At 36.8% G+C, this 13,836-nt stretch overlaps 1 protein-coding gene across 1 annotated transcript in view; it reads left to right on the top strand.

The window, feature by feature from the left end:
* The window catches only part of LOC145986688 (aminopeptidase N-like), a 91,789-nt gene that overhangs the window by 58,850 nt on the left and 19,103 nt on the right, over positions 1-13,836 (top strand). The window contains exon 8 of the mRNA XM_083121001.1: positions 1,955-2,160. Coding sequence (XP_082977127.1) covers positions 1,955-2,160 — 206 coding nt within the window. The remainder of the gene's footprint in view (positions 1-1,954; positions 2,161-13,836) is intronic.

The following is a 13,836-nucleotide window of genomic DNA, read 5'->3' as shown; positions in this document are numbered from 1 at the left end:
GTATTCCCAATACTTATACTTCCACCTTTGCCCCATCTAAGAGTAATAGTTCTTACACTATTTTTATATGCCCCTAATGTTATACACCAAAAATTAACAAACACACTAACAATATTTTTTTAGTAGGGGGGAGGAAATACCCCTTCCCTTTGTATAGCTTAATCCATAAATATCTACCACCACACAATACAATATCATTAGCTTTCTGACAGTCCATATAAAAATATTCATTCCAAATAATACTATTTTCTAATCTTAAAGTGATTACCTGTATCCAGTATTCACAAACTTTCATGGCCTATCGGACTTGGATCAATAACCATGTCTTGGACATTTGTTTTTACATGTCGCAATGATCGTCTTTTCGTCCGATTGCTGCCTGACGCTTTCCTTATACTCTTTGGTCGTTTTTGTGAGCCGGAAACCGAACGACCCGTACTACTTTGGACACTTCCACTTTCACTATCCTGTTCAGCTTCTTGTCTGAAATCCTTTTGCTTGGTCTGATTCTGCTTCCTCTCCTTGTTGCTCCGTAGCACTTCATCACTCGATTCCTCTTGCACTTTAGTTATGTCTTCTTGTCGTCTTAGTGGTCCACCCTTCTTCTGCTCCATAGGATCCAGGGACATTTCTTCACTTTGTCGCGTAAGTTGAACATTTAACACAGGTTCTTTTGGTTGATCTTGCATATTTTCTTCAGTTCCTTCCTTGGTCAAAGTTTGTTGATCATTCTTGTGAATATTTTTCTCTTCCTGTATATGTTTTTCCTGTTGAAGCCCTTCTATCACAGTCAGTTGTGCTGATTCTTGACTCACATTTATATCTTCGTGTGTAGATGTAGACGGTGCAATTGCTTCTCTATAGGACCGAACTGCACGACCCATGACTTTGAACACTGTTGGTTTCCGTAAGGTACAATTAAACCGCATGTGATTACTACTACCACACCATTCACAAGTCGGGATTTGACCATTATATACTACATGTGCCGTATATTGGCCTATTTTCACAAAGGAGGGAATTGGCTTCTTAATTGCCATCAAAACCTGACGCACCCCATTATACACTTTGTATCTAAATTTGTCACTCCAAGTTTCTGCTTTCAATTCATCGATTGTCCCATATTCACTCAGTTTTTCACGAATTTGTCGTTCTGGCACATCCAAAGGAAGATTAAACACTCGAACCGGCTTCAAAATTCGATTCTTTTCTCATTTTTCCCGGACGCACTAATTTCAAAAATACACATTTAATCGTCGTGGGAATTTGTATGGCTGCAATTTCATCCACACTCAGTTTGAATTTATCATGAATAAATTCATGTACTTCCAAAGAACTAGGTTTCAAAGTTCCCGTTTCAAAACTGATTTGTATCGTATTTTCGCGATCCATTCTATATTTTACTTTTGTCCAATTCTTCACTAGCACAGTTCAACAGCACACCCTCTCCCACACGTACGTACCGATATCGCGCTGAACTTTCACTTTTCCTCAAAGCACAGAGCTCGTACAGCACGACCTACCTGTTCCGCGCTAGGCGCGAGACTTGACCACTCGGCCACAGGGTCGGTCAAATGTTGTTTTGAATGTTAACAAATTGATTATTATGTCATTGTTTGATGTGTATAATTAAGAACTTGTATCATTGAGGTTAACCACAGTACGATGCCTATATTTTATTGAGCTCAGCAGTGGAGGTTATTATGACATTTTTTTATAACATTCACAATATAAATGTATTAACGATAAAAATCTTTGGTAAGAAGAAGGATATTTCACCATCACTGTTAGTTCGGAAATGTATTATGGGATATGGTGTAGTATACAAAACTCGTAATTTGATATCTGTGTTTCATTTATAACAAGAATTTATATATTTTGTGCTTATTGCTAATTTAAAACCTAGCATCAAAATGCTGCATTGTCTAAAATAATGTTTGGGTGTCCCTTACAGAACTACCACATTTACCTCACAAACCCAGCCTATCAGGAACTGGGAGAAGAGGACCAGGAAGGGGATTCCCCATCAAGGAAGGAGGCGAGGAGATATGTACGAACAATAAGGGTATTATGCGGGGCCAGCGAGCAGGTTGCAAAGTACAGGCAGGAAGTCCAGAAGTGGATGGAGTCGGAGAACCCGGACAAAGAGGTGCCGGTGAGGTGAGTACTTTTGCTCTATCCCCCGATACGGACTGTAGGAATAGAAAGTATGACTAATTTCTTTTATGAAGTGAGGCTAGATATGAACAATTAGGTTAATATTCTTTGACCTTGTACTAGATTTTACGTCTTCGGCTCTGTTTGTGAACATTATGTTTTAACTTAAAGTAGAGGAAACGATCGGGAAAAAATGGCCTAACCTGGAAATAATTGCAACACAAATGTTTTTTTTTGTGCCAGATTGTGCGGAATGGTGTAGTGAATAATACATGAAAAATTCACCATCCAAATGTTTGTAGAAATCCACCACCTTGGAAAATAGCTGCAAAAATTCACCTTGAAAAATGTAATACCTAGAGAGCGATGCATTGTACACAAAAAGTGAAGTAATCCAAAAAGAAAGAGCAGAAAAGTTAATAAATTATGTTTTTTGCTAGCTAAAGCTACCATAAATCTTAATTAAATTAGAAAGATTCATATATTTTCTTTTATTTTTAGAATTAGCGTAAAAGTTGGTCTCTAACACATAAAACAACAAATATGTAAGAAACTAAGTATTTTACGTCCAAAAATCACTCTACAAAATTTATATCTTATGAACTGCTCTAGAGATTGCTTTTTGTTTTGTGCTTTTAATGTCAAGGGTTGAGGAGATATGTAGTTTAAAGCAGAGTCATGTGTTTCTATATATTTTACTTGTTCCATTTCATATGATATTGCTGAGAACATAATACAGTACATTGTTTTCTGGAGTGTCTCGTTCACTTGCGTTTGTTACGTGTTGCTTTTGTTGCTTAAAAATATATGCACACAGTAGCAGCGATTAGGTGTCTGAACTGAGCGAGGGAGTTAGGAGAAAGGCATGGACTGTTTACTTTCTATATAGCCTACTGCAATTAGAAAGAATCGTATTGTAAATGGAATTCGGGCAGATGATTTTGGGTCAAATCCACTGGCAGGCTACCTTAGCATTAAGAGACCAGCGCGGGGACAAAAAGTGTCTTTCGCTCGCAGAATTTTTCCTTTGTTGCTAAAAAAAAAACCTGTATTTTTCGTAAGTATATTGGTCTCCTAAATTATATTATATATATTTTTTATACATTGTGTGTAAAAAGATTGAAAAATCGGATGTTGTCAAATGACGTCACTGTGAGTGAAGGGAGCTCATCGTTTTGTACTCCTTCTACATATGAATACCATTCATGCACATAATGTTTGCTTAGTGCCCGTGGTACACTGCATTATATAATAATATATAGGTAACAAATTATTAGAAATTGTATGAAGTAGGTTTCTTGCGGATATTAGTAATGCATGATAAACTATATCATCTTTACAGGATTACTGTTCTACTGGTTTGGATGAATATAACATTCTTTCCTCATTATTTCGCATGGCAATCTATAAAACAATTATTTTTCTTGTTAAAACATAGTCCATCACATTGTGAACACTGAATCCTGCATTACCATAAACAATCCTCCATTGTACAGTGTGCCTCTCAACCATGTGAAGGTTCTGCCATATGTTGGAACTTATCGTAACACACATATTTCTTTCGCGTCACTATTCTTGGGACTCGTACATTATTCTTAGTTGTTGCCCTCTGGAACTAAATCCTCATCTTCTATATTATGTGACTTGGGCGTCCCATTTTCACAAGACTACCCTGTTTCGTATTTGGATGAATGATTTGGTGTTTTAAGTCCACTTTATGCACAGGACTGGGCCTACAGTTTAAAGTGGGATCCGAACCACTTGTGCCTCCACCAGGTATCTAGCCCGGAACCACTTGATTGCAAGGCGGCGACGCTACCACTGCGCCATCGGGGAGGCCTATGTGTTTCCTATTATCGTTCCTCATAATTAGAGCTTCTGAAATGTCTCGTCTGAAGTTCAACGGATCATTTATTTCTTTTGAAGATTCTCTCCCATGTAGCAAATCTCTCTCTCATATTCCAGCTACTTATATATAATTTAGGTTCCCTTATTCCAACTGCAAATCACTAAGTCAACCAAATGAAATATTACTTCCAAGCTCCACATTCGTGACTTGAAAAATATTCTTTACCAAGTATAAAGGGAAGTCCATTTTGTCAATACCTCCCATTAAGGCGCTCTACTCCCTTGTCATCCATGCTGTGTGAATAAATCACTGGCTGTTACTCAGTTCTCATGGCAATCACATCACGTCAAAATTTGACATCCTTAGAGCCTGGTAATTCCTTACCTTCATAAATGGTAAAATATAACAGCTAATGAAAATTAGAAACAGATATGAATAGCATTCACAAACGCCACGTCCCTCCCCTCACGCACACACGCCTGCGCGCGCAAGCACGCACACAAACACATGCAAACAGTGACTTGCCCAAGAGTTTCATAGTTCTTCATACGTTTTAGTTCCTTTTAATTATTTCTTTTTAAAGAAATTTTGAATCAAAAGGGGAGGTTTCAACCCCTAGCACCAATCTCTGGGTACGACACTACATACATTGGGGTAAAAAATAACTTAAAATACACAAAAAGAACCACTGACCTTGAGTTGTGTACATTTACGTGTCCCAAATATTTTGTAACAATATTAGCTCACGAACTCATTGCTTTATAATTTTAACACACAACTCACAATGTTGGCAAATTACGACAAGAGATTTTTAAAAAATCTAGCTGCCCCAAAAGACATGAATTTCACAAAATCATATGTGGTCACATTAAACTGAACATTAACAAATATTAGTCACATGCTCTATCTGTAAAAAAATATTTCTTACTCATAATAACAAATAAAAGTTTACTCACGAGCGTGGAACAATGATCTGATCGTGCCACACACCTCAGGAATGACATCTTGAAGTCTCCAATTATGTTCGTCTTACAACGCCACAAACGGAAATATCGAAAAACCACAAGTTGTCAATTGCCCGATTCGTGATAGAAAGGAGTCGAATCAACGGAAAGACTTCTGAGCACGTTCTAACATTGACTTGGCAAATGACGACGCGGTCTGCGAAAGGAGTATGGAGAGAGGAGGAACTACTCCCTATGCCCCCACGCCAAATCACCGCCACTGTCAATACATTTAACTAATATGATACGGTAAAATACAGTTTTAAACCCATCACTTTGCTTTCGAGTCCATTGCAGATACCTGGTGCTAACATGCTACACCCTCACCACCTGACTGCCCGGCATTGCAGTGCAGTCGGGATTGGCAGACCACATCGAATGCAACAACATCAGTTTTCCCAAAAGTGTGTTTAATATTTTGGATTTGTGCAATGTAAGTAGATCGGATATTAAGTTGACCAAAGAACATGATATATAACATTTTTATACTCTTTACTCTTTCACTTCCTTTAACGTCGCATCCTATCACCAGTGTCATTCTCACTGTTCATAGATTGGATAGCACATGAAATTAAAATGGACCAGGATTCAATCCCATGTATAGGAGTGCAAAGTATACCAGTCCTTATGTATGCAGACGACATAGTCATCTTGTCCGAGACAATAGAGGGTTTACAAAGGGCCATAGATAGCATATATGAGGGGTGAAACAAATATAAAATGAATGTAAACATTTAAAAAAATCGTTGCTTTCAAAAATGACTACATATGTAGCAGACAGGAGACATGAACATGCGATGGAGAGGAGACGGACGAGCATATTCTACTGAACTGTCTTCTACACGTGACCTAAGGGACAAATAGATGAAAAACTTAACATGGAGGGAGGTGATAGATGTGGTAGACGACAGAATAAAGATAAAAGAAGTGGGACAGTAAGAGAAGTGAAAGATTGAAACAGAGTACAGACATAAAGAGACTGAAATTCAAATGAACCGGACACATAACTTTATTTGCATGTGCAATATTTGGATTGTTAAACTATACTTATTATGTTTAATTTTTTGTATCTGATCAACTACTAGGAGTTATTTGTATACTAACGTAACGAGGGGAATATTAATACACGATTTTGAGGGAAGAGAAAGTGTGTGTAAAGTAAAATTTATGTAGTGCTTACACCTCGCACAAGGAAAATGTAAATATATACTAAAGTACAAAGTCGCGTTTCTACCGTTCGGTTAGTCGCGACGATGAGTGAAGATATAATGGATAAAATGGGACGTGCATGTCATTTTATATATTCCCACTTGGCCCCCCTCTCATCATGATGCTTCACACTGGCCACTCCTGCATGGAGGCTTGCCTGCGTGTTAACGCTGTCCTCGATTATTCTCGGTAATTTACAACGTTGATTTGTCACATTAAGTAAGACGATTCTTACATCTGCACCACTCAAAATGGCTTCTGTGTGGTTACCTTTCTTCAACATCATTGTTCTTCACAAACTTTCGGAAGCCTTAATACACCGTCTCTTACATTAGCGACTACTTCTGAATTGAGTCGGCCAGCGATTATTGAACGTATCTCAGAAATATGTTAATTTGCAATGCACTTTGCTTCTTCAAGTAGCGTGAAGAGTGCCGTATAAACTATGAGATGACTCCTTGTGTCTCTGGCTTTGGCCTTTCCGGTTTGATTTGATATGTTTTAGTTCATATTACGTCGTTTCTATGTCAATTTTGGCTATCCGCGAACACGAGGACTGATGATGATATGGTGAGATGGATGAAGGGACAATATGGTCGACATCACGAGTCCCACAGAGGATTATACTGACTGTGAGTCCAGATGTCAGAGCCTCGGTAGTCTTCAAAATGCAGTGCAAGGTGCACTACTTGGAAGTGAGGGCTTCTTCCGGTGATCATTGATTATCATAGGTGTAACAGTATTAACTTAGTAAATGATCTCAAGGATTTGTTGAAGGCCTGAACCTGTCATTAGATAAGCAACACATCACAGGAAACTGATCTTGATATGAAGACCACCCAGAGTAGTAGGAAAGTATATAGGATGAGCACCACTTACAAGTGTAGAAAAGGAGACGCTATTTGATTGAACAATCCGATTTGCCCATACTTAAAACAATGGCAAGAGGGGCTTATACCCCAATTCTTCAGGTGTGATATGCTCTGAATTTTTAAGAATTTTGAATTCTAGTGTAGAAAAGGAGAAGCCTCTCAGACAGATTTGCCTATACTTAAAACAAAGGCAAAAAAGGCTTATACCCCAATTCTTCAGGTGTGATATGCTCTGAAGAAGTGTAGAAAAGATGAAGCCCCTTAGACAGATTTGCCTATACTTAAAACAATAGCAAGTTCCCATATCATCTTATTGTTCACAGTGTATTTTTCTGTCAAAATCCCAAGAATCTTGAATCCCCCCCCCCTCAGACAGATTCGGCCATGTGTGTAAAAGCTATATCTGTGTGATTGTTGTTTATAAACTTGTCAAAAATATGGCTTTTTTGTATGAAAACATGCAATCCTGAATACAATTCTGGTTTTGTCTTGTTCTGTTAATATAAACACAAGTGAGACTTACAGAATATTTATTGCACAGTTCAAAATCCAATTTTGAATTGTATTTAGTTGATATAGAGATGAGGTTTTAAACCTGGTGAAGTGTGTTGTACATCAGCATAATAGAGCAAAACTATCACCAAAACCTAGTTACTGCTGTTGTTTGGGTATAAAAGCACCAGCTCAGCCACTAACTGCTGAACCCAACTGATATTTTGTATAGAATTTTGATTTGAACCCCAAGAAATTTTATATAATAAACAACAACAAAAATGCCAAAACAAAAATATTGCAATCAGTGTAATAAAAATATATCTAGTTCTCATTGGTCTAGGCACCGGCATATTTGTGACTCTAAGAAATGCAGAATAGCTACTAAATTGTGCCCAAGATGCCATAAAATATTAAGCAAGGCATATTACAAATGGCATAAGTGTAATTCTTATGTACAGTCATCAACATTGCCCTCACAACCATCTACATCTGGTCTGAAAAGGAAGCATGAAGCACCTGTTAATGCTGGACCGGCAAAAACAGCCACGCTATGAACCACCTATCCATAGCAGTTTTAATGGCCAATTAAGGGATTATCGGTTTGTATCAGAGCCAAGATGTGGTATTAAGAATTTTTTGAACATTATAAATCCTGATGTGCAGGCAATTCTAAATGCACAAAATTGCTCTTATAAGCTGTCCCTCAAATTGTTTACACAATATAAGAAACCAAATGGCACAAAATTTACACAGCCCCACATAACAGAAACTGTACCTGTATATTCAAATGCAAATTCAGACAAAATAATAAGCAGTTTGATAGAACAATTGAATATTAAACACTCTGAATTTGCGGCAAAAGAGTCTGGATGGAGCCTATGCGGATCTCCACACAAGTTATATGTTAATATTTCTGAATTCAGCCCATTACAAGGATCTACATATTTGCCATTACCTGCCAATATTAAAAACAAAAGAGCCGTGGTTAATATTGAAAATAATGATAATAAATGCTTTTTGTGGTGTATTTTAGCTGCTTTGTTTCCAGTTTCAAGAAATCCTCAGAGAATAAATTATTACAAACAACATGAGCACGATTTTGATGAGGCAATGGAGGGTTTAGAATATCCAATGTCTGTTCAGAATATTGATAAATTTGAAAAAAAGGCCCGGGATATTAATGGCAAACAATTATCTATTAATGTATTTACTTGTTCCACTGGCCGTGGAAATTGCTTGATAGCACCTCTCAGAATCAGTACATTTGATGATGATTCTGCTGTTCCGATTGATCTGCTCTTAATTGAAGGGGATGGCACATATCATTACACTCTGATACATAATCTTGAAGCTTTATTAAGAAAGCAAATAGACAAATCCAATACAATATTCAAGTTGTGCAGAAGATGTTTAACTGTATTTGATGGTAAAAAATAATAAAAGGGGTTTGTAAAGTGAATGCAGAAATTGCTAAAAACAAGTTAATTGAGCATCTGAAATACTGTGGCAACTATAAACCTGTTCATATGGTGATGCCAATGCCAAGTGAAAATGCCAAATTCAAAAAGTTTGAAGCCTTGTCGGAACACCCAGCATATATAGTCTGTGATTTTGAATCAAATCTCAAACCTCTTGCATTCTGCAATCCAGATCCTGAAGAATCTTCAATTACACCATACCAGCTACATGAACCTTCCAGCTTTTGTTATGTAATTGTACAGGATGGTGTAGCTAGTGAACCATACTTATACTTGGGACCAGATGCCATCAAAAAATTTGCACATAGAATAGAAAATGAGTGCTATGACATAGCATCTAATATCTTATTAAAATCAAAACCCATGTTGCCTTTAACAGAGAAACAGATTGAAGATTTGAACAAAGCAAAAAATGCCCATTATGTGATTCTGAATTTTCAGATACAAAAATCAAGGTAAAACACCATTCTCATACAGATGGTAAATTCAAAATGGCCCTGTGTAATAGCTGTAATATTAAGATCCAGAGACCAAAATTTGTCCCTATATTTTGCCATGGAGCATCCAATTATGATTTCCATCATCTGATCAGATATGAGGCGTTTGACAAGCAGAATTTAAATATTTTAGCTGAAAATGATGAGAAATATATTGCTATTAGCAAAATAATTAAAGTTAATGGTGTTCCTATTCACTTAAGATTTCTTGATTCTTACAGAATTTTATCTGCTAGCCTGGCTACACTGGCCACTCAATTATCTGATGATCAATTGAAAATCACATGTACCATGTTTCCAAATCAGGACCTGAAATTAATTAGGCGGAAGGGTGTATATCCATATGATTATGTTATAGATTTTTCTAAATTTGATGAGTGTTTTTTGCCACCACAAGAAGAGTTTTACAGCAAAATCAGAGGATCTGGAATCACTGATGATGATTATCACCATGCCCAATTGATGTGGAACAATTTAAAATGCCAGACATTTGGTGATTATCACATGGCATATTTAAAACTTGATGTGACCCTCTTAGCTGATATATTGCAGGCATTCAGAAAATCTTCTATGCAAAATTATAGACTGGATCCAATATATTTTTACAGTGCCCCGGGCCTAGCATGGTCTGCAATGTTTTTAAATACTAAAATGCATTTGGATCTGATCCAAGATCAAGATATGTGTCTGTTTATGGAGCAATGTATAAGAGGGGGCATGGTGCAATGCTCTCAGAGATATGCCGGAGCAAATAACAAATATATTCCTGATTATGATCCTGCACGGCCATCAAATTATATACTGTATGTAGATGCAAACAGCCTGTATGGTTATGCCATGATGAAAAAATTGCCACATGCAGGGCTTGAATGGGTTGAAGATTTCAATATTGAAGATCTTCAGGACTTTGATGACAGTAACTATGGCCTCTTCTTAGAGGTTGATCTGACAATTCCTGATGATTTACACAACAAATTTTCTGATCTGCCCCCAATTCCCGAGGTTCAGTGCTCACCTGGCTCTAAACAGAAGAAATTGATGATGACACTGGAGCCAAAACAGGGTTATGTCATATATTACAAAAACCTCCAGTTCCTGATGCATCATGGTGTCCAAGTGACCAAACTTGGCAAAGTTTTGAGGTTCAGGCACTTAAAATGGTTGAAGCCTTATATTAATACAAACACAGAGCTTCGAACATCTGCAAAAAGCCAATTTGATAAGGCCTTGTTTAAATTGATGGTCAATTCTGTGTATGGCAAAACTATTGAAAATGTCAGAAAACATACCGATGTTAAAATAATTACTGACCCCAGCCTGAGCAAAAAATTGGTTGCAAAGCCTAATTTCAATTATAGAAGAATTTATGATGAAAATATGGCACTTTTCAACATGAAAAAACAAAGATTAAGTTTGATAAACCTATTTATGTAGGGGCTGTGATATTGGAATTGGCCAAATTACACATGTTAAAATTGTATTATAATGTGTTGAAGCCTTTTTATGGTGATAGTGTAAAACTGATGTACATGGACACTGATAGTTTTGTTCTTGATATTAAAACAGAAGATGTTTATAAAGATATGTCACAGCCTGCATTGCTTGAATATTTTGATACCAGTGAACATACAAAGATTCAACCCCACAACAAAAAGGTGCCAGGCAAGTTAAAAGATGAGACACTTGGTTATGTTATTGTGGCATTTGCTGGGTTAAGGGCCAAGATGTACAGTTTTGAAACATGTAGTGGTGTTGTTGCCAAAAAGGCCAAGGGCATTGGCAAAGTAACTGTGGAAAAAGAGCTTGAATTTGAAGATTATAAAAATTGCCTCAAATCATGTAGCACCATCAGAACATCAGAATCCAGAATTCAGAGTGAAGATCACTTATTGACTACAAATATTGTAAGAAAAGTGGCTCTGGACCCACATGATGATAAGAGATGTATTTTATCATGTGGCATACATACTCTACCATGGGGTCATTGTGATTTGAAAAGTGGGAATCAATGCCCAAACACAGAGCATGATTTGAAATAAATAAACATGCCTATGAACTTATTTGGGTTCAAAAAACGGGCTATTATGGAGCTGCCAACACCACAACCCTCTCCTGATATAATATCTAAACTGAGTGGTTTATTAATTATTCATCTGAACAGCATACTTACAGATGTTGATGATGAAACAGGCAAAATATTGTACATATTTAACAATAATTTAAATCATTACCAATTACCTGTAGGTGGGCAATTGCAATTTATTACAACTCCTGAGGGTGATGTTAAAATTTCAGTAGGGAGAAATATTTACAGAATTAAGCACTCAAACATGATTTCTGGCACTGTTTATACTGTTTCTGCTGGTGACTGCTTATATATTGAAGTCCCGGGATCCTATGATAAGCTTATACCCTTTTTTATAGAATTAAGAATCAGATATTCAATAATAAATAACCACTAAAACAAAAATGCCTAATGATATATTTGGCCATACAAGGCATGAAGATCACAGTGATGAGATTTTGATGCTTGATGTCAGAGTCAAGAAATTAAGAAGTGATTTACAAGCTTTACAAACTACACTCAATGCCAGTCTTCAATTAGAAATTACAAATTTGCAATCACAATGCATGGACCCTCTTCTTAAAATTGATTCTGAACTCAAATTGTTGCTTCAGAAATATACTGATTTGGCCACATTAGATAATTTTCAAAGTTTAGAAGAAGCTGTAGCAGCTCTTCAAGCCAAATTTAAGACCCAGGCCACCAACTCTGAGCAATTGAAACAACAATTGGAAGAGCAGATAAATAATGTCCAGGCACAGCTCCAAACAAATGTCAAAAGCATAAAATCACAAGAAGATTTTGATCTAGTGATTTCCAATCTAAAGGAACAGATTCAGTCACTCCAAATACCTAATCTGGACCCTCTGAACAATGCCATAGCCGAGGTTAAAGAAAAAATTGAGACACTTGAAAATTTTATGAACAACTTGCCATCTTCTGATGCTTTGAATGCAATAACTCGGAGTGTAGCAAATATTAAGCTGCAACTTGAAACATATGAAGATTTTGGAAAAATTCAAAGTACTTTAACCCATCTTGAAGGTACAATAGCAGCAGTGCAAAGAGATTTGGCAAATGTACTAGAATCCCGATTGCCTGGGATTGTAGATACCCTTGTTAGTGTCCAGCAACAAATCACAAAACTTGAAAACCTCAACACTGAATCTGAACTATCTCATTTTCATCACTTGATTGATGATATCCAAACAAAGCTTGAAATTTTACAACAATCAACACCCACTCAGGCAGATATAGCCCTGCTCCAAGATGCTATGCAAAATGTGGCTGATGCTTCTGAATTAAACAATGTAAAATTGGCACTTGAATTTTTGCAAAATACAGTATCAAATCTGCCTACATCACAGGAACTTAAAAATATTAAGAGAGCAGTGAATCGCATATTGAAATCAGAAGATATCAAGAATATCCAGGCTAAGATCAAACAACTCACTCAGACAGTTGCCACTCTTCCAACTAATCAACATATTAATGAACTGCATGCCCTGTTTGAGGATATCAGAAGACAGGTCCATGATCTTACTGCTCAAAATTCAAAATTGGCAGTTGTTGAAAATTTACAGCAAATTGTAGCCAATATCAAGCAACAGCTAGGGACCATGGAATCCAATCAAGCAAATGCTCTGTCTGTTTTTGCCACCCAGCTACAAGAGATTGTGCAACAATACAAGAAACTTGTTGTGGACATAAAAATCAAGCCAGGCCATGATGATGTTGTTAGGACCATCAATGAGCACCTTGAATCTGTAACAAGCAGATTGCTCACAGCAGAAAAGGAAATAACAGGCATAATCGAGAATCCAAAACATTCAGTAATTCTTGAATTGTACAGCATCCCCAACAAAGAATATGATTCTCCATTTACACCAGGTGGCAAAATATATATGCTGTCCCCTGCACAATTTTATTACCAATTTTTTGTTGGGGGCACATTGAGACCAATCAAGATCAAATATTGGCTGCAACCACAGGCACACCACTACCTCCACCTTATCAATAACAAATTCTGACAACAAAGTGAAAATCACCAGTGTAGAATTGGAGGATTTTACAGACCCCAATACATTAGAAACAGCATATGTTGAAGATGATGGCTCTCTGGAATTTAAAATACAAATAGGGGACAAATTATATTTAGAAAATCCTGCAGTATCAGCTGCTCAACACCCCATAGTTGCAATATTCTTGTT

This window comes from Lepisma saccharinum, chromosome 4 (genome assembly GCF_977018435.1).
Source record: "Lepisma saccharinum chromosome 4, izLepSacc3.1, whole genome shotgun sequence".
NCBI lineage: Eukaryota > Metazoa > Arthropoda > Insecta > Zygentoma > Lepismatidae > Lepisma > Lepisma saccharinum.
This window is presented reverse-complemented; position numbering and strand designations above follow the sequence as displayed.